The sequence below is a fragment of the Onychostoma macrolepis genome, chromosome 10 (genome assembly GCF_012432095.1).
Source record: "Onychostoma macrolepis isolate SWU-2019 chromosome 10, ASM1243209v1, whole genome shotgun sequence".
NCBI lineage: Eukaryota > Metazoa > Chordata > Actinopteri > Cypriniformes > Cyprinidae > Onychostoma > Onychostoma macrolepis.
Genome location: NC_081164.1, coordinates 22,019,603 through 22,044,777, shown reverse-complemented (window position 1 = coordinate 22,044,777; position 25,175 = coordinate 22,019,603). Strand labels below are relative to the sequence as shown.

The 25,175-nt window shown below is 35.8% G+C and overlaps 2 protein-coding genes across 4 annotated transcripts in view; one reads left to right on the top strand and one right to left on the bottom strand.

Annotated features, from left to right (window-relative positions):
* Positions 1-981: 981 nt before the first annotated feature.
* Positions 982-19,910, bottom strand: zmp:0000001301 (uncharacterized). Of its 3 annotated transcripts, XM_058788625.1 has the most exons (19): positions 19,788-19,910; positions 13,539-13,746; positions 13,381-13,453; positions 13,229-13,271; positions 13,034-13,112; positions 12,097-12,185; positions 11,844-11,990; positions 10,804-10,855; positions 10,460-10,560; positions 10,262-10,347; positions 5,597-5,678; positions 5,395-5,480; positions 4,155-4,242; positions 4,033-4,081; positions 3,853-3,940; positions 3,187-3,287; positions 3,010-3,094; positions 2,804-2,908; positions 982-1,330 (listed from the first exon to the last, which is right to left on the bottom strand). In XM_058788625.1, exons 2-19 carry the CDS (start codon positions 13,598-13,600, stop codon positions 1,226-1,228), a joined length of 1,521 nt encoding a protein of 506 aa, XP_058644608.1. In that variant the 5' UTR covers positions 13,601-13,746; positions 19,788-19,910; the 3' UTR covers positions 982-1,225. The 3 variants fall into 3 exon arrangements, with proteins under 3 accessions (XP_058644608.1, XP_058644609.1, XP_058644611.1); XM_058788626.1 differs by lacking the exon at positions 19,788-19,910 and having other exon boundaries at positions 13,539-13,966; XM_058788628.1 differs by lacking the exons at positions 13,539-13,746; positions 19,788-19,910 and having other exon boundaries at positions 13,071-13,112; positions 13,381-13,423.
* A 53-nt stretch (positions 19,911-19,963) lies between these two features.
* mfsd14ba (major facilitator superfamily domain containing 14Ba) overlaps positions 19,964-25,175 on the top strand; it is a 24,069-nt gene continuing 18,857 nt past the window's right edge. The window contains exons 1-2 of the mRNA XM_058788629.1: positions 19,964-20,254; positions 24,284-24,382. Coding sequence (XP_058644612.1) covers positions 20,156-20,254; positions 24,284-24,382 — 198 coding nt within the window. The 5' untranslated portion in view covers positions 19,964-20,155. The remainder of the gene's footprint in view (positions 20,255-24,283; positions 24,383-25,175) is intronic.

The following is a 25,175-nucleotide window of genomic DNA, read 5'->3' as shown; positions in this document are numbered from 1 at the left end:
TTTTATGAGAATTTTTAAATAAAATCAGGTAAATTATTAATTGGTAAATTATAATTAGTAGTATAGTATAAATTAGTAAATTATAAATTTAATACAGCAGGATTTCAGATTTTTGCTCTTTTTATTTTTGGCTTTTGTAAGAGATCTTAAAAAGCATGAAATAAGAATATTAAGATGACAACATCAGATAAAAAGTGTACTTGAAAAATAAAACATAATTATCAATTTTACATAATTATATTAATAATATAAATAATTATATAAAATTTATATTTTATACAGTTAATTATGTTATTTATATTTTGGATTGACTGTATAAGGTTTGCATATTATAAATTTATTATGTAATACATTTTTGTAAAATTGTCATATACTGTATGTGTTGGCTGTATATGTGTGTGTATAATATATAGGCTATATATATATATATATATAATTCAGTAAGTTATTATTTATATATATATATATATATATATATATATATATATATAAATATATAAATGCATATTAAAGTCATATTATATATTTATTTTATATTTGTGTTTTATATTTATAGACGTTTCACTCTGTAAGGTCTGATAAAAAGTTTATTTCTAGAATCATTAAAAATATAAAAGATTATATATATTTGCGACTGACTGTATAAGGTTTGCATATTATGTATTTATTATACAATACATTTTCATTAAATTGTCATATAGTCATTTTTTCTGTAATTAATATTAATTTTAATTACTTAATTAAATTGACCTGGTTTGCAAGTTGCTTTGAATAACAGCATCTTATATGTTTAATGTTATTACTTAATAAATAAATCCTGGACTACCATTTTTTCATAACTGATATCTGGTCAAGATTCAGTTTAGTAACCTGAGGGCCTCAAGGTTCTCTCAACTGATATAAAACACAAGCTTGTGGAGAAACATGAAAATAAACGACATGGGGCTTGGTGGTAAACCTCAGTTTACTTCATCATGTTCATCTTCATCTTTTCACATGCGTCACAAATCATCCTGTGCTCTACAGGTATCTCTGGTAACGAGGTCGTCTAATGCGTTGTGACATTCATTAACACACACACACACACACACGGTGGAATAAGCAAATCATCATCCGACAGACGAACCCAAATCTCTCTCCGTAAGGGAGTGGCATCAATAATCTCGCTGTTTCCCAAACAAAACTCGGGCCGTCTCCCTCTGCGGTTGCCATGGAGACAGTGTCTTCACATGCCTTTGAACTGCTGCATAATGGACAGGAGCTGCTCACTGCGTTTTTGGATATTGCACTGCTCCTCTTTCAGCCTCTCCTGCTCCTGGACCACGTCCTCCTGGAAGATTCACACCCAATCAATAAATAAAGACTGGCATGTTGAAATGTTAAACAGCTGTCAGTCTCTCCACGCATAAAATGAGACGTTTGCCAGAGTTTTGAATGTGAGTTCAGTGTGAGCGGCTCCTGTAGAGATGATTTCATTCATTACAGTGAGAGAATATCACCGTTCATTCAGGCACGGCTGACTCGACTTTTAAGAGAGTATTTCATGCAAAAATGCATTTTAGCTTTTGGCTCAAAAATCAGAAAAACAGTGTATTTTGAAACATTATACATTATATTGTTTACAGTACATATAATTTCTATCTATCTATCTATCTATCTATCTATCTATCTATCTATCTATCTATCTATCTATCTATCTATCTATCTATCTATCTATTTCTTATATATACAAAGAATACAGAGTGAGAGATAACATAAAATAGAAATATGAGAAAAATTATATAAAAAAATAAAAATATAAAAAATAATATATTATTTTATTTAGTGCTGTCGAACAATTAATCGCATCCAAATAAACGTTTTTGTTTACATAATATATGTGTGTGCATGTATATATTTAAATAAAATGTTATATTTGTTTATTAAATATATTTATGTTTACAGCACTAATTTTATTTCAGCCAACTAACTTAAATAATTTGAAGCTAAAGTACTAAAATGACAAAAACTGAAATAAAGCTAAATAGAAATGTTAAAAAACTAAAAATGACAGAAGCACATAACAAAATAAAAGTAAAACGGAAACTAAAAATAAAACCTCAAAATATTAATAAAAACTACAATAGCATGCAAAATAATATAACACTGACATGCACTACAGTCTATTTGGCATTTGACTATTTTTAACTACTAACAATAGAAACAACTGAATATATATATATATATATATATATATATATATATATATATATATATACTGTATATATATATATATTTATATATGTAACATTATAACACTAACTTCTCTAGTCTTTTTTAATCTTTTTTCTTTTTATTTATAACACAGTTAACAAAAGCAAAAAAGGCCTCTAACACTAGCTTGCTTATTCTTTTTCTATTCTATTTGTTTTCTTTTTATTTATTATATAATTAAAGAAACAAAAAACCTTGCTACATGTACTGCGTTACGCAAACTGAGACTTGTTATTGCTCTTTTGTTGATTTTGATTGCTTCCATTGTCCTCATTTCTAAGTCGCTTTGGATTAAAGTCTCTGCTAAATGACTAAATGTATGTATATGAATTCATGTCATTTTATTTAAAGTCATAGTTCATGCAAAAAGTAAAAAAAACAAAAAAAAAAAACAGTTACTAATTACTTACAGAAAACAATCAGTGAATGCTACAGCACGATAACAGTTATTCAAAGATGAAACCACTAAAACGATTTGCTCCAAGCTAAAAGAATCTGGTGTCTCCATCTGACAGCGGTTTGCCTGAAGTGAATGATTGTGCTCACACACCCTCAGTTTACACAGCTCCTTCCTCTCCCTGTCATTCTCGTCTGCTCGCGCGCGCAGCCAGGCCTCGTTCTGAGTCCTGTGTCGTTCCAGCATATCCTGAAGTTCCTGTCCAATCACAACCGCAAGCTTCTGTTAGTCATCGTGAAGAACAAGTGCAAACACGTCCAAGAAACTCAGTCGCATGACATCAGTTTGACCAGCAGCACCTGTTTCTGTCTCAGCAGATGCTGGTTTTGAGCATCTTGCTCGTTTTGTAGCGCCTCTGTGTCTCGTGCAAGCGCTTCCTTTTCTCTGTTTCAGATGAGAGCAGATTCAGTTTTGCTTTATAAGGTGATTATTTTTAGACAGTTAATGTGAAATAAACAATGAGGCATAATCTCTACCTGTCTAGTTTTTGGAATTCCTCATCTAACAGGGCAAAAGCTTTGTGGATCATGTTCATGGCCTCGTCACGAACGGCACTGAAATCTCTGTGAACGCTCACCTGGATGACAGCGACATGAGTTTGATGCATTGGTTACAAAATCATATATTTCCTGACATATAAATAAATGATGGACCTAAAGCGCATTTTCTCTTATATATTCATTTATATTTAAAGCTAAAATCTCTCTTTTGGATGCTTTTGAAATAAGTCTCTTATGCTCTCCAGGCCTGCATTTATTTGATAAAAAATACAGTAAAATTTGTGAAATATTAGTACAATTTAGAACAGCTGTTTTTTTATGTGAATGTATGTTAAAATGTAATTTATTGCTGTGATCAAAGCTGAATTTTCAGCATCATTACTCCAGTCTTCAGTGTCACATGATCTAATATGCTGATTTGCTGCTCAAGAGATATTTCTGATTAATTATCAATGTTGAAAATGGTTCTTATTTTTATGGAAACCGTAATACATTTTTTTTTTCAGGATTCTCTGATGAATTGAAAGTTCAAAAGAACAGCATTTATTTGAAACAGAAATCTTTTGTAACATTATAAATGTCTTTACTGTCACTTGTGATCAATGTATTTGACTGTAGTGTGTGTGTTGTAACGTTAATCACCTGAGTGTTTTCACTTCTGTAGCTCTTCACGGTCACTGGAGACTGACTCAGCTCGTATTTCACATTGGGAATCTTTGTCGGGGCGAAGCTGATCAAGTGGAAATGATTTGAATAACAGAATGTTACTTTCATGTGAAACTAGTAATGAAAACTGTGTTTTAGTCAGAGAAACACACCCACCTATTACTGACACCCTGCAGTCCAAACTCAGACAAAATCTCCTTCATCACTACACAACAATCATGGATCAGACTCAGAAGAGATGAATACAGATGACTGGTATTTACAGAAGCGTTATTTACCTGGCTGCCTCTCTGAGGGGTTTATTAATTTCATTATTTTCAAATCATTAAAATCTTGCTCTTCATTTTTGCCTCCAAACACATAAAGCTGCAAGCAGTAAGAAAGACACTCACTTACATTCTTTTCAGCTGCTTACACGGTCTTTACTTAATTGTCACACATTTTCTGAAAGCTGACACTCAAACAGCAGAAGCACACACCAAATCTGCAAAACCATACACTAATTCTCAGCCTCGGACTCTGATATTTTAATGCAGTGCTTCATTTTGCAAGAGATGTGAGGCAATTTGCATTTTGTGCGTGCAATTCTTAGATTTGTGTGTAAAGTTTTGAAAAAAAGGCAAAGTTTTGAAAATGTGTGTACGCAGTTGAAAAAAACCTGTAAACCCAATAAGTTTTTAGTAATTATCATGAAGCTGAAATAAAAATGTTTTGCATTTTTTTAAATGTTGCAACTAACCGAAATTAAATACATTTAAACTGAAATACATACAACAAAGCCCATAACAAAATTATTAAAATTAAAACTGAACATAAATATAATATGAATAAATAATATAGTAGAATATAAATAATACTAAAATAACACTGCAATCAAATTTTTGAAAATTTACTCATTCTTCATCTGATTATTTTTCATATGTTGAATATTAGTAACGTGGAATCTTTTTTCCACCACTGAATAAAAAAAGTTATTTTAAGTTAATTGTGACTTTTATCTCACAATTCAATTTTTTTTCTTGCAATTGTTTACATGTCGCAACTCTGACTTTTTTTCTCAGAATTATGAGATATAAACTTGCATTTGTGAGTTATAAAGTCAAAATTGCGTGATATAAACTCACAATTGCATGTTATGAAGTCAGAATTGTGAGAAAAAAAGTCACAATTACCTTTTTTATTTTTTTATCCCTAGTGGAAATGGGCTTTCAGTAAAAAAACCCTCTGGTAAAAAGCCTCTAGTAAAACTCTCTTATATTTGAACTATATTCCAGTTTTGCTCATTCTGGACGTTCATCGACTTCATGAGGTGCATCATGGTTTAAAAACTTTTGAATGAGGAAAATGCTCATGGCATTTGATGATGCTTCAATATCTTCACCATTTGAAAAAGTATAATACAAATGTCAGTCATTTAAGCAGAAGCCTTTAGATTTTTTTGTGATTATTAGATACAGTTGAATGTCTAAACGTTTGAAAGGTACTGTATGTAAAACCAACATTAACACACACACATACATGACTGTGGACGATGAAAGCCGTGTGTCCGTGACGTCTGGAGGGAGGGATGCCAACATACAGCGGTACTTTCCATTTCATCTTTGCTGGTGAAACAGGAAGAGTGTAACAGCGTTAGTGTCTGTTCATTCTCTGCAAACCTCTACGAGAAAAAAGGTTCTTGGCAGCAGTACTTCAGTCTCAGTTTCAATTCTCATCTCACCGATGCTTAATTTGTGAATTTCATTGGTTGATGACACAACTCCATCTGGGTTAGTGATGGTTCCTCCGAATAAGTAAATATCCTGAATCCAAAAAATTTTGAAAAGTGAGACTTTTTTAAAAGTAAAATTTCATTATTACTTTCACTCACACTTGAAGTTTGTTTTAAAACTCTTAAGTAATTGAACTTCAAAACTCTAAGTATTAAACTTCAGTTTGCAACTGCAGCGTTTATGCACTGATTTTTCCCACTTATTCACATTTATTTCAGAAAATATACACCACTGTTCAAAAGTTCAAAAGGAAAAGGTTTTTGCAAGAGGTCTCTTCTGCTCATCAATGCTGAATTTACTGAGCAAAAAAAAAAATTGTGTAATATTATTAGAATTTAAAATACGTGTTTTCAACATTAATATATTTTACAATGTAATTTATTCCTGTGCCACAGCATTTTAAGCATACACTTATATACTCATTTATATTTAAAGCTAAAATCTCCAGTGTTCAAAATTTTGGGTCCCTTGGTAAATGAGCAAAGGTGGCTGTGAAAATAAATCTGCATTGTTTATCCTTTTGATCTTTCATTAAAAAAAATCACAAAATTCTAACCTTTCATTGAAGTAAAACAATTGAAAATGGGGGGAAAATCTCATTGTGAAATAAATGCTTTCTCTAGTTCATGTTGGCCACAATTATTGGCATCCAATTATTGAAATGTCCTTTTCCCAAGATAGCAGCCCTGAGTTTTCTCCTATAATGCCTGATGAGGTTAGAGAACACCTGACAAGAGATCAGAGACCATTCCTTCATCCAGAATCACTCCAGACCCTTTAGATTCCCAGCTCCATGTTGGTGCTTCTTCCCTTCAGTTCACTCATTTTCTACAGGGTTCAGGTCAGAGGACTGGAATGGCCAGCAGAAGCTTGGTTTTGTGCTCAGTGACCCATTTTTGTGTTGATTTTTATGTTTGTTTTGGATTGATGTCCTGGTGGAAGATCCAGACATGGCCCATTATAAGATTTCTAACAGAGGCAGTCAGGCTGATTTTTTTATCTGTTGGTATTTGATAGAATCCATGATGCCATGTGTCTAAACAAGATGTGCAGGACCTCTGGCAGAAAAACAGGCCCACAACATCAAACATCCAGCAGTATATTTAACCGTGGGCATGGGGTACTTTTTATCCCTGTTTGTACTAAACTCATCTGGTGGGTTTGCTGCCAAAAAGCTATTTTTTTCAGTTTCATCTGACCATAGAAGCCAGGGCCATTTGAAGTTCCAGTCGTGTCTGATAACTGAATTTGCTGGATTTTGTTTTTGGATGAGCGAGGAGAATTTTTCTTGAAACCCTCCTGAACAATATGTGGTGATGTAGGGGCTGGTTGATATATATATTTTTTAGGCTTTCTGACTCTAAGACTCAACTAATCTCTGCAATTCTCCAGCTGTGGTCCTTGGAGAGTCTTTCAAACTCTCCTCCTCACCGTGCATTAGGACGATATAGACACGTCCTCTTCCAGGCAGATTTGTAACATCTTTAGTTGATTGGAACCTCTTAATTATTGCCCTGATGGTGGAAATGGGGATTTTCAATGCTGTAGCTTTTGTCTTATAGCAACTTTCTATTTTGTGAAGCTCAACAATCTTGTTCTGCACATCAGAACTTTATTGTTTGGTTTTACTCCTTGTGATGGATGGTTAAAGGGGACCTATCATGCAAAAATCACTTTTATAAGGTGTTTGAACACAGTTGTATGGCTGCACTGTGTGAAAACAACCAGCCTATACTGTTAAAAATCCACCAACTCATTTTTTTGTTAAAATCAATAAATCATGAACAGTCTCTCCAAAAGAGCTGTTTCAGATTCTCCCTCTGTTCACGTCACCGAGGGGAAAAAATCCCACCCATTTGTGACGCTCTCTGTCCTATTAGCATAAGTGAGAAGCTGCGGTCTGTAATTACTGGAGATATATACAATGTCAGCGCCAAAGAGGCAGTGGCGTGCACAGACCTCCGGAGGGGCAGGGGCAGGGGCAGGGGTTGTGTATGGGTTTGGTCCCCCTCGGCCTGGGGTGGGCGATATGGCAAAAGTATCACAATTTTTTTTTAGAAATATCACGATTCACAATATTATCACAATTCTTTGTCATGTTGAATTTTCTATTTTACAAGTTGTTTGAGCAGTACAGCCAAACTAATTTCCCTACTATAAAGACAAAGCCTTTCAAGGTAACAAAATATAAAAAAGTATGGCGGATATTTAGGCCAAAGTGGGTGAAAATAAAAATCGTTGTCATTATTTTATCTTTGTTATTAAAAAATGAGAGCAAAGATACACATTACAAATACACATAATATACAAATAAAATAAACAGTGTTTTATTTTCAGGTAGTCTACAATAGGTGTATTTAGCAGGAGCATTCAAGAAATTGAATGAACAAATATAAAAATAAAACACTATATAGATTGATTCCTATTAAAGGGGTCATATAATGCTACATGCACTTTTACAAGTTGTTTGAACTGAAATGTGTGTTGGCAGTGTGTGTACACAACCACCCTATAATGATAAAAATCCACCCAGCGTTTTTTTGTAAACTTGTTAAATCTTTACCCCTTTCTCAAATCGAGCAGTCTGTCTGTGTGATGTCACACTGAAGGAGGCCCCTCCCACGATAGTTGATTGACAGCAGCGTTTCAGCACAGACTGCACTGGTGTCTTACCTCATACCAACCTGAGTGAGCTGTCATCAGTTGTTTCACCGCCGGAGCAGATGTAGACAAGAATGACTCCTAAGCGATTGAGGTGTTTTGTTGTTGGATGTAATAATGATGAACATAGCAGTCATCATTTACTCCAGACATCTGAGCCGCTGAAGAGGATTAGGTTTAACTGTATTAAAGTTTTTCAGTCGAGTAGTGAGTGATTTTTCTCTTTGTGTTTGGTGTTTTGTTAACATTAAAGGAATAATTCACCCCAAAATTAAAATAGGCTAGTGTTTTATTTTTATACTGTCATTTACTCACTCAAAAGTTGTTTTAAACCTGAATGAGTTTCTTCTGCTGAAAATAAATGCTATTTTGAAGTAGGTGGAAAACCAAACAGTTGCTGGTCTACAGCGACTTCCATAGTATTTTTTTCCTGCTGTTAAAAGTCAATGTGAACCAGCAACTGTTTGGTTACCCACATTCTTCAAAATATCTTCTTTTGTGTTCAGCACAAGAAAGAAATTAATACAGGTTTGGGACAACATGTGAGTGAGTGAATAATGACAGAATTACAATTTTAGGGTGAACAGGCAGGCATCCATTTCTCTCAGCTGTTTACTTTCATTTTAGACATAACCAACTGAGTCTATACATAAATATTGTGTGTTTTGACAGTATTAGCACGAAACATAACTTAGTTCAGTAATCAGGCGCTGTTTGACGGGCTTTTTAGAGCACGCGCTTTGGGTGTATGTGCTCAGAAAAGGCGCTCGTCAGAACAGCACACGAATTAATCGTTTAACCAGTAAGTCTTTGATGCAGATGCAGATAATGTACTTTTGTGATTGTGAATAAGTGCAGTGTCCCGTGAGAGTAACTCTACCGCTGAGTTAACGCTGATGTGAATGTATGTGGTGTTGTACAGTATATAGAGACGGAGGCGCCAGAACTGCAGCTGATGGAATGCACGCTAGTATGATACTACGATATTTCTTCAAAAAAGCAGATGGTGGAGACATTTTTATAGTCCACGATCAAAAATCGTCATTTCAAACACCCCTACCCACGGCAGAAATCGCAGACCGGGGGCACCGGACCGCAAGGGCACTTTACTGTCGGACCTCGAGCCCCCCTGTCCCCTTTAAGGGAATTTGTCCTTTGTTTTCTTTATATTTATAATCCTTTGGAACAGGAAGTCATAGCTGGACAATTTCATGCTCCTAGTCTCCCTGGTGTGCTAAAAAAATGTAAATATGAATGGGAATATACTTCAGAGATATTTTACTCATAAGAATTTCCAGGGGTGCCAATAATTGTGGCCAACATTCATTGGAGAAAAACATTTATTTCATCATGAGATTTTCTCCCCACTTTCAATTGTTTTACTTCAATGATAGGTTAGAATTTTGTGATTTTTGGAATAAAAGATCAAAAGGATAAACAATGCATATTTATTTTCACAGCCACCTTTGCTCAGATTTACCAAGGTTGCCAATATTAGTGGAGGGTATTTGACCAAAAATACTGGAATTTAAAAAAATATATAATTACAATTTAAATAGCCTGTTTTCTATTTGAATATATGTTAAAATGTAATTTATTTCTATGACCAAATCTGAATTTTCAGCATCATTACACCAGTCTTGAGTGTCACATGATCCTTCAGAAATCATACTAATATGCTGATTTGCTGCTTAATAAACATTTCTGATTATTATCAATGTTGAAAACAGTTAACATGCTTGTGAAAACAGTGACACATTTTATTTTTCAGGATTCTTTGATGAATGTTCAAAAGAACAGCATTTATTAGAAACAGAAATCTTTTGTAACATTATAAATGTCTTTGAATAAAAGTTTTAATTTCTTTCAAAAAGAAAAAAGAGAGAAACAAACAAACAAAAACTCTTAAATCTAGTCTTTAACCTGACTCCAGTAAAATAAACTTCTTTTACCTTGTCATGATGTGGCGTAAAGGTTTGACCGGCACAAACAACAGGAGCCTCTCCTTTGACCTTACACTGTTCCCAGACCAGAGTCTCTATTGGAAAACACATTCACTAGTTCATTACAGTCAGACAAGCTGTGTACATTAGTCTTGCCACTTCAATTGCAATCTTTACTATGTGAATAAATGTATCCCAGTGTTGTACCTGTGTTCAGTGCGTACATGTCTTTGCTTTGAGACCCATCCTCTGAAGATCCACTGAACAGGAATATCTGCTCACCCACCACAGCTAATGAGTGATCATATCTACAGAAGAGAAGCAGAAGAAGACGATCAGATGCAGAGACAGCAGATGCTGAGCTTAAATCTCTGGAAGAGGAAAAACCACACAATAAACAGATGATAAAACTGCAGTTTTGAACAGATGGCCGACAATTACAGCTTCATTCCCAACAATCATTCAGTCTGATAAAGTTACAATATATGCTCTTTTATGTACACACACAGTTTTACAGTTTAATCTCCTGCTCCAGTCAGATCAGTATTTACCTTGCTGAAGGCAGAGCTCCTGCAGTTTTAATAGGCATCCAATTTAACGACACTGAAAGAAGAAAAGCATCAACATACTGTTGCTATTAACAAAATAGTTAATCCCATAATTAAAACAATTATCAGTGAATGAAGACTTAAATTTGGATTTGATTTATGACTTTCATGGTCTTTTTAGAGTATTTCTTTGAGTTTAGAACAACACGAGAACAACATGATAGAGCAAATAATGACATAATTTAAATTTTCACATGAAGTATTTCTTTTAAAACAACTTAAAGCCTTGCATATGAGATAATAGTCAGAAAAAGTTGATTTTTTTCTTTCTTTCTTTTTATGGCTCATAGTCTGATATAGTGAGAAGAATATGGAGTAAATCTCAGTTTTATTCAAAATGAGCAAAAATATGCAACTTGGTGCAGATGCTGATATTTATATTGACAAAAAGTGATTAAATTCTGATGCTTGTAATGTAAATCAAAAAGATTTTTATAAAAATATAGCAGTTTTACATTAAAAATTATATAAATATCAGTCGTCACTCTGTATCTCCAATAATATGTCTTAGTAAGATTGAGATTGAAATCGCTCCTCAGAAGATGTGAGATGTTTTGGAGGCTTGGGAAGATCATTGCTCCGCTGAGGAACAGTGAAAGTAAAGCTTCTGGAAACAAACGTTCCTCAAAAGATCCTGATGGTCAGATTTGAGACGCACTTCAGTCCAGTAAGTGTGCATCTGGAAATATGACTACAGTTGACATTTACTTGATAAAAATCAGTCAAGATTTGACAGCAGAAAGACACATGAAGTTCGAGCTGAAGGTGTTTGTACAATTAAACTAAAAGTCCTTTTACTTGATAAAAGCTCTAAACTGTCAATCAGATGACAGAAGGCATGCAGTAGATTGTGTGTGAGTGTGACAGGTTTATCAGCAAAGTTTTGATCATTTAGAGGCCTCTGAATTGTTAACAAACACAAATATCACTGAACACATCTAATAATGCAGTCCAGTGTCTGAGATGGTCCTCACAGTACTGACCGGTGTTGAACATCATGAGGTCATCTGTAGGGACGCCGTTCAGAATCCCTCCGTACACATAGATATTCTCTCCCAGAGCCGCTGCGCTGTGTCTCAGAGTCTGTAGACACACTCCTCCAGTCAACAGCTTCTCCCACGTCAACGTCACTGACGCACAAGACAATCCACATCAACACGACGACAACAACACAAGCTGTTCAGTTTCATCATAAAGTCACATGCATTTACACATTTACAAGATCTACAGTCTCACCAATGTCGAAGCAATACACGCCTGGGAGACACTCTTTAGCTTCAGGATGTGAAGAACCTCCAAATAAGTAGAGTTTCCCTTTAACGACACTATAGGAAAAAAGGAAGCGTGTTTTGATGATGCACTTCTGATTTATTATCAAAATTACTGTACATACACACTACTGTTTAAAGGTTTGGGGCCAGTAAGTTTTTTTTGAAAGGAAATGTATATTTTTTACTCTGCAAGGATGCATTAAATTGATCAAAAGTGACAGTAAAGAAATGTATAATGTTACAAAAGATTCTATTTCAAATAAATGCTATTCTTTTGAACTTTCTATTCATCAAAGAATCCTGAAAAATGAAATGTATCATGGTTTCCACAAAAATATTGGACAGCACAACTGTTTTCAACATTGATAATAATCAGAAATGTTTCTTGAGCAGCAAATCGGCATATTAAAATAGAAAACAGTTATTTGAAATTGCAATAATATTTCACAAATGTACTGTATTATTGATTAAATAAATGCATTATAAAATGTAAAAACAATTATTTTTACAATTGTTTTTATATTTTAGAATAAATATATATATATTTTTTTTTTAAATTAACACTTTTTATAAAAAAATAACACCTTTTATTTGTAGTATTTGCAGGTTAATCTAAATTTTAAAATGCACAGTTGAAAAAAAATATATTACTATACACCATCTGTATATATGGAGGGGAAAATACTCATAATTAAATAATTACATTTTGAAATATTTAAAGAATATATATTTAAAATATAATAAATAAATTTAAATTGTAATAATAATTCCCAATCTTTTTTTTTCAACTATTTTCAAACAAATAAATGCAGCCCTGGTGAGCAGAAGAGACTTTACTGACCTCAAATTCTGAACAGTGGAGGTTTCAGCTTTAAATATTAATATATGAACTCTCTCATTACCATAAAGTGTGTCCTTCTCTTACTGTGGGAACATCACCTTTCTGAGGCATCAGCTCCCATGTAACTTGATTAGGTGAAACTAAAACAGAAGAAAAATACACTTGAAAAGATGCAAACTCATAAGTCATTCAACATTCACTTGTGTGTTAATAGCAAAATTTTCACCAAATATTTCACCAATATTTTATATTTTACCTGTTATCATGTAAAAGTCATTCAGATATATTGTAGGATCATCCTAAGGACAAAAACAAAACAAAAAAACAATTGCACAGGCACTATGTTTGAATCAATAATATTTATGAAATAAGAACATATGTTTTCAGTGGTTTCTTGAATTCACACACCTCTGTGATCGCGCTGGATGCTCCTCCAAACAAGAAAGCGATATTTCCTGCTACAGTCATCGCATGGCCATATCTGTAAATTATAATTATAATGCTTATTTTAATATATTTTACTCCTTATGGCATTACATAAACATCTGCAAGCAGAATGAACTCACCTTGGGCTTGGTGGGACTCCTGCAATTTCCTTGTCAACCCAATGTCCACTTGCTAAAGCCATTTTACTGTAGTTATTGTCTTACAGTTAATTTCTTTAATCTACGCCCTGTGAAAATCAGCAGGGAGCAGATCATGTGCTAAATGTTTTCCTGTCCATTGGGATTCATTCACATACAGGTTCAGTGGTAAGATGAGGAAAGCGGTTGCCTAGTGATACAGATAAACAAACTTCAGCAGCTCATCATGCTAACAGACCTGCTGCCACTGAGACCCATTTAACTTAATTGATGCAAACCATAAAAATAGTTAAGTTTTAAGCCAAATTGTTTCAGTAAAACCCATTAATATTAAATTGATTGATTTAAATAGACTCAATAACTTTAAACAATATATTTATTTATAAAACAATGTTATAAAACTACATAATCTGTCATTTTATTTTATAAAAGGTCCTTATAACAGGCTACACAAAGAAACATACTTTTAAATAAACCAAAATTAAGTCATTTGTAAACACTTTTAAATAAAAAAACAATATTATAGAACCCATAATCTGTTTTTATATTTTATAAAAGGTCACCGCTTAACGCAACAAAAACACTTAAAAAAAAAAAAATACAAATAGATTTTAAACACTTTTAAATAAAACTAATAAAACTACAAAATCTGTTTTTATATTTTATAATAAATAATGCATTATTTTACAGTAATGTTTAGCTTAGCTTGCTTTTTTGCTTCCTGTTTTTCTTATTTATTTCTTATTACAGATTTTTCAGGCCTACAGCATGGCTCAAGTAGTTCCAGGCAAGAGCGTAGAATTTAGGAACGCTATGACATGTCCCTACAATATCCAGTGACTGCTAAATTGTCCCTAGCAATGATTATGATCGAAGAATGAAATATGTATGTAACCACTGTTGTTGTAATTTCAGCTGCTGATAGGTCACACCATTGATATTACCAGAGAAGTTAAAGTATAGAAAACTGCACTCTCTCAAGGACACACATTTAACATGTGAGAACAGTTCAGCTGAATGATAAAGTTTACCCTCTTTAACTTTTGTTAATGGAGTGTTTCACCAAGTATGTCAGGGTCAGCAGGAAGTGACCCAAATACAGTGTGAGTGAATCAAATATTTATTGAAAGCACAAGTTCAGGGGTGAACAATCTTGAGACAATTCCAACCAGCGGGAAGAGAACTATGCCTCCAGAGGTAGACGGTCTGGAGAACAGTCCCAGTTGGTGGCCAAATCAGGCAGAAGAATGGGGAAAAGGCCAGAGCAGGGAGTAGTAGAGCGTGCAATCAGAGTGAAGGGACTTAAAGCAGGCCAGTATCAGAGATAGATTCTCAGCACCAGGGTTGGTTGGCAGACTGCCTTGGGGAACCGACAGGCAGGGAGTCTCAGGCTGGTAGAGCACGACTGGAGGGAACACACAGCACAAACACACAACAAGACCAAACAAGACAGCACTCAAAACCACACAACAACACTACTCAGCATCACGAGGAGAAACAACATGTAATAAAACGGGGAAAAAATAACAAGAAAATAAGAAGTAAAACAAAAACAAAAAACAAAAAGTAAAGGAAATATCTAAATTTAGACTAATGAAAAACTAAAGTATAAAATCCAAGTAGTTCAAGACTAGAAACAAGACTGATGAACAACTAAGATGATATTACAAGTAAATATAAACAAGATTACTGAGAAACAAAACCAAAAGATAGAAAATCAAGAGCAAAACTGCAGCAAGGATACACAATAACAGCGCAAGACTGGACTATAGAGCAGCAAGTCAGAAACTGTCTCTATAGCACAAGACGAACCAAGACACAAGAGGAAAAATGGCACAATATAAAGGGAGGAAAGTACATGAGGGCCAGGTGAGCACAGTTAAGGAAACGAGGACAAGACAAGGGCTAAACAAGAGGGCGTGACCAAGGAAACAAAAAGGTGGGATCACAGGATAACATGGTAGACACAAAAAAAGACAAAGCAATGTGTGTCTTTGCCTGTTCTGTGTCCCCTGGATTCTGAGTTTGGCTTATTAAAAGACTGTTTATGTTAAGTTTATCCTCGTCTCCTCGATTCCCTTGTGTGTGTGCTTATCGTGACAGAATACTGGACCCATACAAAAAGAGGCGCCCTTTCTACCCGTTTTGTTTTCTGTTTTTGAAAGTTTTTGTTTTGCTGTTTTTTCCCGCAGCATGGAAGTCGCTGCTCGTCATCTCGCCCTAGCCTGCTGAAATTCAGCATGGGAGTTCGGTGGGATCACCGCAAGTGCTATGAGTCCGCTGGCCGCTCGTCAGTCAAGTGCGCCGGCTGCAGCTAACCCAAGCCCGCCGGCCGTTCATCAGTCAAGTTCGCCGGCCATTCATCTGTCCAGCCCTGTGATAAAGTTGTGCCCCACTGGGACACAACACTAGTCACAACACAGATGGCGCATGTGGTGCAATATGTCTGTACATCAGAATATAGTACAGGGCCAGTGAAAGCGTGAGTGAATGCGTGCATAAGTTTTCTGCTGGCCCAGGTGACCAGCCCAGGGGACAGTGTGTGCTAAATGTAAGACAACATGGCGACAACAAGTTGGAACAATCAAACGTGTCACATCATTTGCTTGCAAATACAACACTCCATTTATCACCACATACATTTCCTTGCACAGATTGTACACATTATCACACTCAGCCTTCTCAGACAGTGGTTTTAAAGACTCATCCTCTCTTTGCAGTTTTGAGATATTCTCTGGGATCCTCCAGCCACCAGCATCAAGACATTCCACAGATGTCTCAGAGGCTGGGGTACCCAGGTACTTCTCTACCCGCCACTGTCAGCGTGACTTTCTAGGGCCCTTGGGTCCTGCCTTGCAACAGACTACTGTCTAAGTCTGGCAATGGCTGCAGACCTGCTTTGGCTTGTGCCTGAGTGACAGTAGGACATGACAGATTTACAGTGGCAGAAACAGTCTCAGAGTCTTTGGTGGTTTGTAACAGTTCACAGAGTATTGGCAAATCCCGTCCCAAAATCATGTCTGCTGGTAGGTTTTCAACAATGGCAACATTCAACAAATACAATTGATCCTGTACACCCACAATCACTTCAGCTCGGGGATACTGCTTAATGTCCCCATGCACACACTGAACAGAAGTGGTGTTCATATAACTGACATTTGACACAAAACATGGTTTCAGTAACGAGAGAGAACTTCCAGTATCCAAAAGAGCTTGCAAAGAATGTCCATTAACAGTTACAGTACACACAGTTTGACTTTCCCCTACAGAGTCTTTTGCACTGTCTTCCTCTCTGGGAACATACAGTAACAGAATCCAGTCAGTTTTGCATTGCGCGCAGGACACACTGATGCTTTGTGACCTGGCTGTTGGCCTACTGTTGACTTTAGCCCCTGTCCACCTGTATGTTCTACACGACCCCTCTCAGTCACAACACCAGTGTTATCTGAAACAGAGCGTACAGTACCTCTAGTCTAGATGGTTGAGTGCGTGGACCTCCACGGTGAGCATTTAGGTACTGTTGAGCCAGCCTTGCTGCCGTCGGCTCATGCTCTCGCACCCATGTGCGGGTATCATATGGGAGCACACGAAGAAGCTGCTCAAGGATGATGGTCTCACCGATCTCCTCCTTAGAGTGTTCCTCAGGTCATACCCAGCGATAATACAGATTCCTTAAGCAATGGTAGGTCTCTGTCAGTGATTCCCCAGCTGGAACAGTGGTTGCTCGGAAGCGCTGGCTGTAAGTTTCCGGTGAGATTTTAAACTTCTCTAGCAGTGCTTCCTTTAGATCAGCATACACCTCAGCCTGCTCCTCGTCCATCACTAGGTATGCCTCCAGTGCCTGCCCTGTCAGTAACGGAACAAGCCGGTAGCTCCAATCCTCCTCAGGCCACCTCAGGTCCTGGCCAGACGCTCAAACCGTCGAAGATAGTTTTCAATGTCTTCCCCCTGCTGAAAGACCGGCATCTTTAGTTCGGAGCGTTGCGTCAGCTGACTCGGAGCAGGAACCGTTGGGGAGTCTGGATCACGTGCTGGCACGGCTCGTGTGGATACTCTCGGTGCTGCTGGTATTGGTAGGCCGGATAGACAGCACGATGGTCTCCCGTAGACCTCGGAGCTCCCGCAGATATCTCTCCTTCCTCTGCTCTTGTGCGTCAAGAAACTTGCGCATCAGGGTCACTATTCCTTCGCCAGATGTAGTGCCTGGATTGATGGGCTTGGACTGTGCTGGACTGTGCTTTGGTGAGGCCTCAGGAAGACTTGCAGCTACCTCCTCATCCTCTGTAGTCTCCACTGAATCCCAAGTCACATCCTCCTCAGTCCCCGCCTTCACCTGGGATCGTAAACCCGTCCTGGGTTTCCTTCCTTTTTGGCGCCGTCTTGCGGGTAGCCTTCCCACTGCCGCCACCAACTGTGATAAAGCGAGTACCACCAGCTCGCTTGGGGGACGTAACAAGTGTCCATAAAGATGTAAAAAAATGATGGCTCACCAGCAACAGCACTATCGTGCACGGTGTAATTTATTTACAGTGCCAAAAATGTACAGTCCACAGTGAAGTATTTACAGGTGCATAATAAAATCATACTTTTTTCACTTATTTCTAAGCTGACAGTGTTGCAAAATGATTCACTGTTTAGAAGCGCTCAAACCATTTTTATTCAGATCAGGTCAGAGGTCGTATTGCAAACATTTGATTTAATCGGAGATTCAAAGCGGGTCTTTTGATTCAGATCGGAACGGGTTTGTGAATCATTTGATTTCTTCAGAGCAGGTTCATTTGATTCAGACTGGGACTTCAGAGCATGGATTGCGTACATCGCAAATCATTTGATTTGGATCGGAGATTCAGAGCAGGTTTGCGAATCTTTTGGAACTTCGGAGCAGGTTCGTAAATCATTTGATTCAGATCAAAACTTCAGAGCGGGTTTGCGAATCATTTGATTCAGATCGGGACTTCAGAGCAGATTTGTGAATCATTTGATTCAGAACGAAACTTCGGAGCAGGATCGCGAATCATTTGATTCAGATTGGGACTTCGGAGCAGATTTGCGAATAATTTGATTCAGATTGTAAATTCGGAGTGCTTTTTTTGGGAAGTTCAGAGCGCGTATCGGGAATCACTTGTTTTAGATCGAAACTTCAGAGCAGGTTTGTGAATCATTTCTTTATTAAACAATACAAAACATCAAACCATTAAGGCAGTACAGTTAAAAGAGAAAACAAAAAGAAAAAGAAAGTATACAGATAAAAATCACTAAAGTTAACCATTATTATGGTAAAGGTGTAGTTGTATAACCACAGTTTTACTACAAATACCATGGTAAAACTATGGTTAGTGTAGCAAAGCCATCTGGGTTAAAAAATGTAATAAATGTACACCTTGAGAGGACACAAAGGAGAGATACAGTTCTCATTGCTTTAGGATTAACAGAGTTTTGTTCAGTTTCCATGTACTTGTCCAGATCAACTGAATAAAGAAAAGAGAGCTTTAGAGCCAGTACATTTTTATTTGTGTATGTGAAATTTCACTAGCATGAAACACAAATTAAGTATATCTCCCTATATTCTCTTTTGAGTAGTCAAAAAGGGCTCTAATACATGGAATAATTTCTGAAGGATCATCATGAAGTAATGGCTGCTGAAAATTTAGCTTTGCCATTGCAGGAGTAAATTACATTTTAAAATATTTCCAAATAGAAAACACATAAGACTATAATATGATTTCACAATATTACTGTTTTATGGTATGTTTTGCAGCTTTTGGTAAAATTTCTTGCAAAAACATTTAAAAATGTAAATTATTTCAAACTTTGACCAGTACTGTATATGAACAGTTCAGATGCAAAAGCCTCTAAGTGCTGTTTGAAATTTTGTTCTAAAATGCATTTTTATCAGGCTCATATTTATGTTCAGTTATTTCACTTTAATGGCAATTAAAATAACCTATTCATTGCCATTAAAGTGAAATTACTGAACCTACACATATAGGTGCCTGAGAAAAATGCTCATTTTAGAACAAAATTTCAAAAGGCACTTAGAGGCTTTTGCATCTGGACTCTTCATATGTGAAAAAACAGGCTTTAAATAAATAAATAAAGTTATTTATAGTAACCTGTAATAATAATAGTGAAGTCTCATCATCTACTCCACCGTGATCTATTGGTCTGAGCCTTGGTAACATCCTCTGAAAACGGAAAACATCATCTGATAAGGTAAAAAGCGTGACGCACCTCTGTCACTCGCCCAGTGAGAAACCGGACCGTCATCCTGAGTCCAGATCAGTCGAGACCAGCGTCCTCCGCCGCGGATGAATCCACAGCATCGTGTGAAGCTGGCTCAGGAACAGCTGTTCGCTGTTTCTCAGTCTGACCGCGCGGCGGCGCTGTTCTGCGCACTGCGATCACGTAACACACGGCAGAGCGGCACCATTTCATCCGTACAGTCTGCTTATTACTGGATGCAAATAACCGATCGGAACTGATTTTTTTTTTGGCCGGTTGGACGGCTGTACTCGACAGTAAAGCTGGAAGGAGGCGGCGGAGCGCAGATATGCACGCAGCAGGACGGATTTTACGTTCCTCACACGAGATGTGATGAGATGATGAAGAAGATGATGATGGCCCAGGGCGACAAAGACCCAAAACACACCAGTCGAGTTGTGCTGGTCAAGAGGATCATAATGAAGCATGACAATCCGGTAAGAATAACACACATGACGCAAACATCTCAAATTCATCATGTGCCGTTGAGACTCATTCATTCATTCATTCATTCATTGGAGCGTCTGTTTCTCTGTTAATTTTAGCTACGGTATCTTCCTTAAAAACATTTACAATAATAAAATGTGTATTTAAATGGCTCATTGCTTTTATAATACGCATGTATAAGCGTTAATTCTTATTAATCGTACATACGTGTGCAGGAGCGCTCATAGCGCTTCGGCTAGCTGACAAATCACAACATTTAGATTTTTTTTAAACTGCGATTGAATTGTCGTTTTATTGTCGTAATGATGTTTACGGTCTTTATAACATTTCTCACAGTGTATCGATAGGTGTCATATGCGATATCGATGGTTTTTAGCAGGGTGAGTTGATGCTAATGCTACATTGGCCGATTGAAGCGCCGCTGTCGGTTATTACGTAACTGACGCGAGCTCGAGCACAACACCTATCTGACTCACGTGCGCCTCTCACGAGCTCAGTCTGTTGTCATGGGGACGCCGGAATCTTCATTCATTCATTACTTACAGTCTGTGATGTAATTCGCGCATCCTGTTGATCTAAAGACAGAACAAACTATTCAAATAAGACTTTTATTTTTAATAATTAATAAGATAAATCTTTATTTACTAATTTGATGGTTTGCTCAACTATATATGTGTATTTTAAATATATTTTATATAAACATTTATAAAAAATGTAAATAAAATTTTATATAATCGTTTATAATTTTATATAAAAATGTTTTATATAGTATACTTGTATATTATAAAATATGTAATTATAATATGTGTGTATATACATATATATGCACAAAGTTATATAAGTATAACTATATAATAATTATATATACATGCATTTATAATAAACTATAAAATAAATACATATATATGTGACTTTAAATTATATTTAAAGGGGTCATCGAATGCAAAATTCACTTTACAAGTTGTTTGAACATAAATGTGTGTAGGAAGTGTGTGTACACATCCATCCTATAATAATAAAAATCCACCAAGTGGTTTTTTTAAAGATCCCTATTTTAAAATCCTCTTTCTCAAATCGGGCTGTTCTTAGATTCCTGTCAGAATGACGTAGTTCTGCGCAGGCTGCTCCCACGATAGTTGATTGACAAGACTGTCTTACCTTAGACCCGCCCTGAGTGAGCTGAGAGCTGTCCGCCATTGTGTCGACTCCGGTGCAGGGGAAGACAAGAACGTCTCTGATTAAGCGATTGAGGTGTTTTGTTGTTGGATGTAGTAATGAATATAGCAGTCGTTAGTTACTCCTGACATCTGAGCCGCTGAAGACGGAGAGGATTAACGTTACTTTCGTTTTGAAGGTAATGCGCCAATCCCCGATCTGCCTAAATGCATCTATGTTCGCGTGAATCATTCGTGATCTAGCTTCATCTACAGAAGAAGTGAGTATAAGGTTTTTTTTTTATGAGTCTTTGCAAATCACCTTTCCTAATAACGTGCTAGTTAGCCAGATTCGCGGCTAAAGTTTAGTAGTCTGTTCGGGGTCAGCAGAGCTCATTAGCATTTAAAGCAACATGGACTAAAAAACGGCTTGCTGAAAACAGCTGATTTTGACATGGTAAAAAAGGTGTTTTTTACACTACCATTGAGAAATTTTAACCAAAGTATGTTACAGACTTTCCATTAAGACCCTAAAGCATCATATCAACTTGTGGAAAATGGGCATCCGATGACCCCATTTAAAGTTACATATATTGCATATTTAAATATTTATTTATGCGCATAAAATATAAAGTATTGTGTGTGTGTGTGTGTGTGTGTGTATGTACGGTCATGGCCAAAAATATCGGCACCCTTGGTAAATATGATCAAAGGTGGCTGTGAAAATTAATCTGTATCGTTAATCCTTTTGATCTTTTATTTTAGAAATTCACAAAAATCTAACCTTTCATTGGATAATAAGAATTTAAAATGGGGAAAATATCATTATGAAATAAATGTTTTTCTCTAATACACATTGGCCACAATTAATGGCACCCTTTTATTCAATACTTTTTGAAACCTCCATTTGTCAGTTTAACAGCTCTAAATGTTCTCCTATAATGCCTGATGAGGTTAGAGAACACCTGACAAGAGATCAGAGACCATTCCTTCATCCAGAATCACTCCAGACCCTTTAGATTCCCAGCTCCATGTTGGTGCTTCTTCTCTTCAGTTCACTCATTTTCTACAGGGTTCAGGTCAGAGGACTGGAATGGCCAGCAGAAGCTTGGTTTTGTGCTCAGTGACCCATTTTTGTGGTGTTTTTTTAAGGTTTGTGTTTGTATTATTGTACGGTTGGAAGATCCAAACATGGCCCATTATAAGATTTCTAACAGAGTCAGTCACTTATTGATTTTTTTTATCTGTTGGTATTTGATAGAATCCATGATGCCATGTGTCTAAACAAGATGTCCAGGACCTCCAGCAGAAATATAGGCCCACAACATCAAAAATACAGCATTATATTTCATTGTACACATGATATACTTTTTATCTCTGTGTTCACCAAACCCATCTTGAGTGTTTGCTGCTAAAAAGATCATTTTTAGTTTCATCTGACCATAGAAGCCAGTCCCATTTGAAGTTCCAGTCGTGTCTGATAACTGAATATGCTGGAGTTTGTTTTTGGATGAGCGAGGAGAATTTTTCTTGAAACCCTCCCAAACAACATGTGGTGATGTAGGTGCTGTTTGACAATTTTTTTAAAGGTTTTCTGACCCCGAGACTCAACTATTTTCTGCAATTCTCCAGCTGTGGTCCTTGGAGAGTCTTTAGCCACTCAAACTCTCCTTCTCACCGTGCATTAGGACGATACAGACACACGTCCTCTTCCAGGCAGTTTTGTAATATTTTATGTTGATTGGAAATTATTAATTATTGTCCTGATGGTGGAAATGGGAATTTTCACTGCTCTAGCTCTTTTCTTAAAGCCACTTTACTAATTTGTGAAGCTCAATTATCTTTTTCTGCACATCAGAAATACATTCTTTGGTTTTTCTCATTGTGATGGATGACATAGAGGCATAGAGCCTTTTCCCTCCTATTTATATTTCTCTGAAACAGGAAGCCATGGCTGGATAATTTCATGTTCATAATCACCCTGGAGTGCTCAAAATTGTGAATATGAATGGGAATATACTTCAGAGATATCGATTTTCACAGCTTTCTTTAATCATATTTACTAAGGGTGCCGATATTTTTGGCCATGACTAACTTTATTTATATATATTTATTTATATAAAGATATGTATTTTATATATTTTTTTATTATAAATGCATGTATATGTATATATTTAATAATAAATTGAATTAATTTGAAAGTACAAAAAAAGATTTTGAAATGTATTTTTACAGAATGCCATACTTTTCTACTCTTTCTAAACATACAGTCATGCAAAACAACTACAATAATTAGAGGAAATAGATAAACCAGCACATAATGTTGTTTAAAATTCATACATGCAACTCACATAACACTTTGTTTTGTTTGTATTACTGATGTATATTTAAAACTTTTCTATCACATTACACAAGATGAGCTCATAGAGCCTTGAAAAGCTTCACAGATCCATGAAAGATTCAGAGAACTCCAGAGAGAGTTAAATGTTGTCCATTACATAACTTCTGTCCCAAACTCTCTGCTGCATCATGTCTGCATGAGAAACAAGTTTCCTGTTTTCAGCCAAAATAACGTCCCTGTGTTTCCTGCTTCATATATAAATGAGATTAAATTACATTATTAACTCACTTTTTCATTCATAAGACATTCTGGCGAGTGCATATTAAGCATCACAGTGAATTCTTTAACACATTATTAGACTGTGGACTGAGAGTTTGGCACGGCTGAATCTCTTTCGTCTTTTGTGTCCAAACGTCCCGGAGGAATAACAATGAGACGAGTCCCATTGAAAGCCGAGGAGTCTGGCATTCACCATTATGATTAGCATTATTAATAAAGACCTGTTTATGTGTGTGATGCTGCAGGTCCAGCAGGGTATCGGGAAGCCTAGCGTCTATCATGCTGTTGTGGTCATCTTCCTGGAGTTTTTTGCCTGGGGTCTCCTGACTACACCGATGCTCACCGTGAGTTACTTTCTCAGTTGTGTTTGTGGTTCACGTTTATCAGGATACATGCTTCAATTATAGGTGCACTATTTTATTTTTGCCAAAATTCACTATTCAATCTAGGGTTGAGACTCAAGAACATTTTCATAATGTTTTGTTTCGGTAATATTTCTGGAGCATTTCATAAAGAATTAAACTTTTAAAATAAAATAAAAAAAAGATTAAAATGGAAGACTCCTGTTAACTAAAACTATTAAAAACCTGTTTTGTATTTCAAATAAAGCTGAAATAAATAAAATATAAATATAAGATGAAAAATACTTTTCATACATATTTTAATAAAAAAATAATTTGCCTTGCAGCAACCTGAAATAAAATAAATTTGTTGAAGAACTAAAATGACTAAAACCTAAACTAAAATAAAAAATAAATTAAACCTATATAGAAATATAAAAAAATAAAAATGACAAAAGCATATCATTATCAGTCAGCAGTGTTATATTAACTAAAACTAAACCATAAAAAATCATTTTCAGTAATTGAAATTAAACTGAAGTAAAAAAAAAACCTTTACCTTAAACTTAAATTTTTTAAATTCGAACATTTGATTTTGCCGTTAATTGAAATTAAAATAAGTTGAAGTTGAAGTACTAAAATTAAATTGAAATAAAAAGTAACTAAAGTTTTTTAAGAAATATTTTTGCAATGATAGAAATAACAAGCACACTGGCTATCAGTGTTATTACTGAAAACTAAACAATTAAAAATATGTTTCTGTAATTGAAATAAAGCTGAAATTAAATATAAATAT

What these genes read in the sequence shown, in the direction of transcription:
- zmp:0000001301 (XM_058788625.1), bottom strand. Translation starts at nt 13,600, where the DNA reads ATGGCTTTAGCAAGTGGACATTGGGTTGACAAGGAAATTGCAGGAGTC. An exon ending in CGTGTATTGCTTCGACATTG is followed by an intron (nt 11,991 to 12,096) that starts GTGAGACTGTAG and finishes CTTGTGCGTCAG; the next exon opens with TGACGTTGACGTGGGAGAAG. An exon ending in GAATTCCAAAAACTAGACAG is followed by an intron (nt 3,095 to 3,186) that starts GTAGAGATTATG and finishes CATCTGAAACAG; the next exon opens with AGAAAAGGAAGCGCTTGCAC.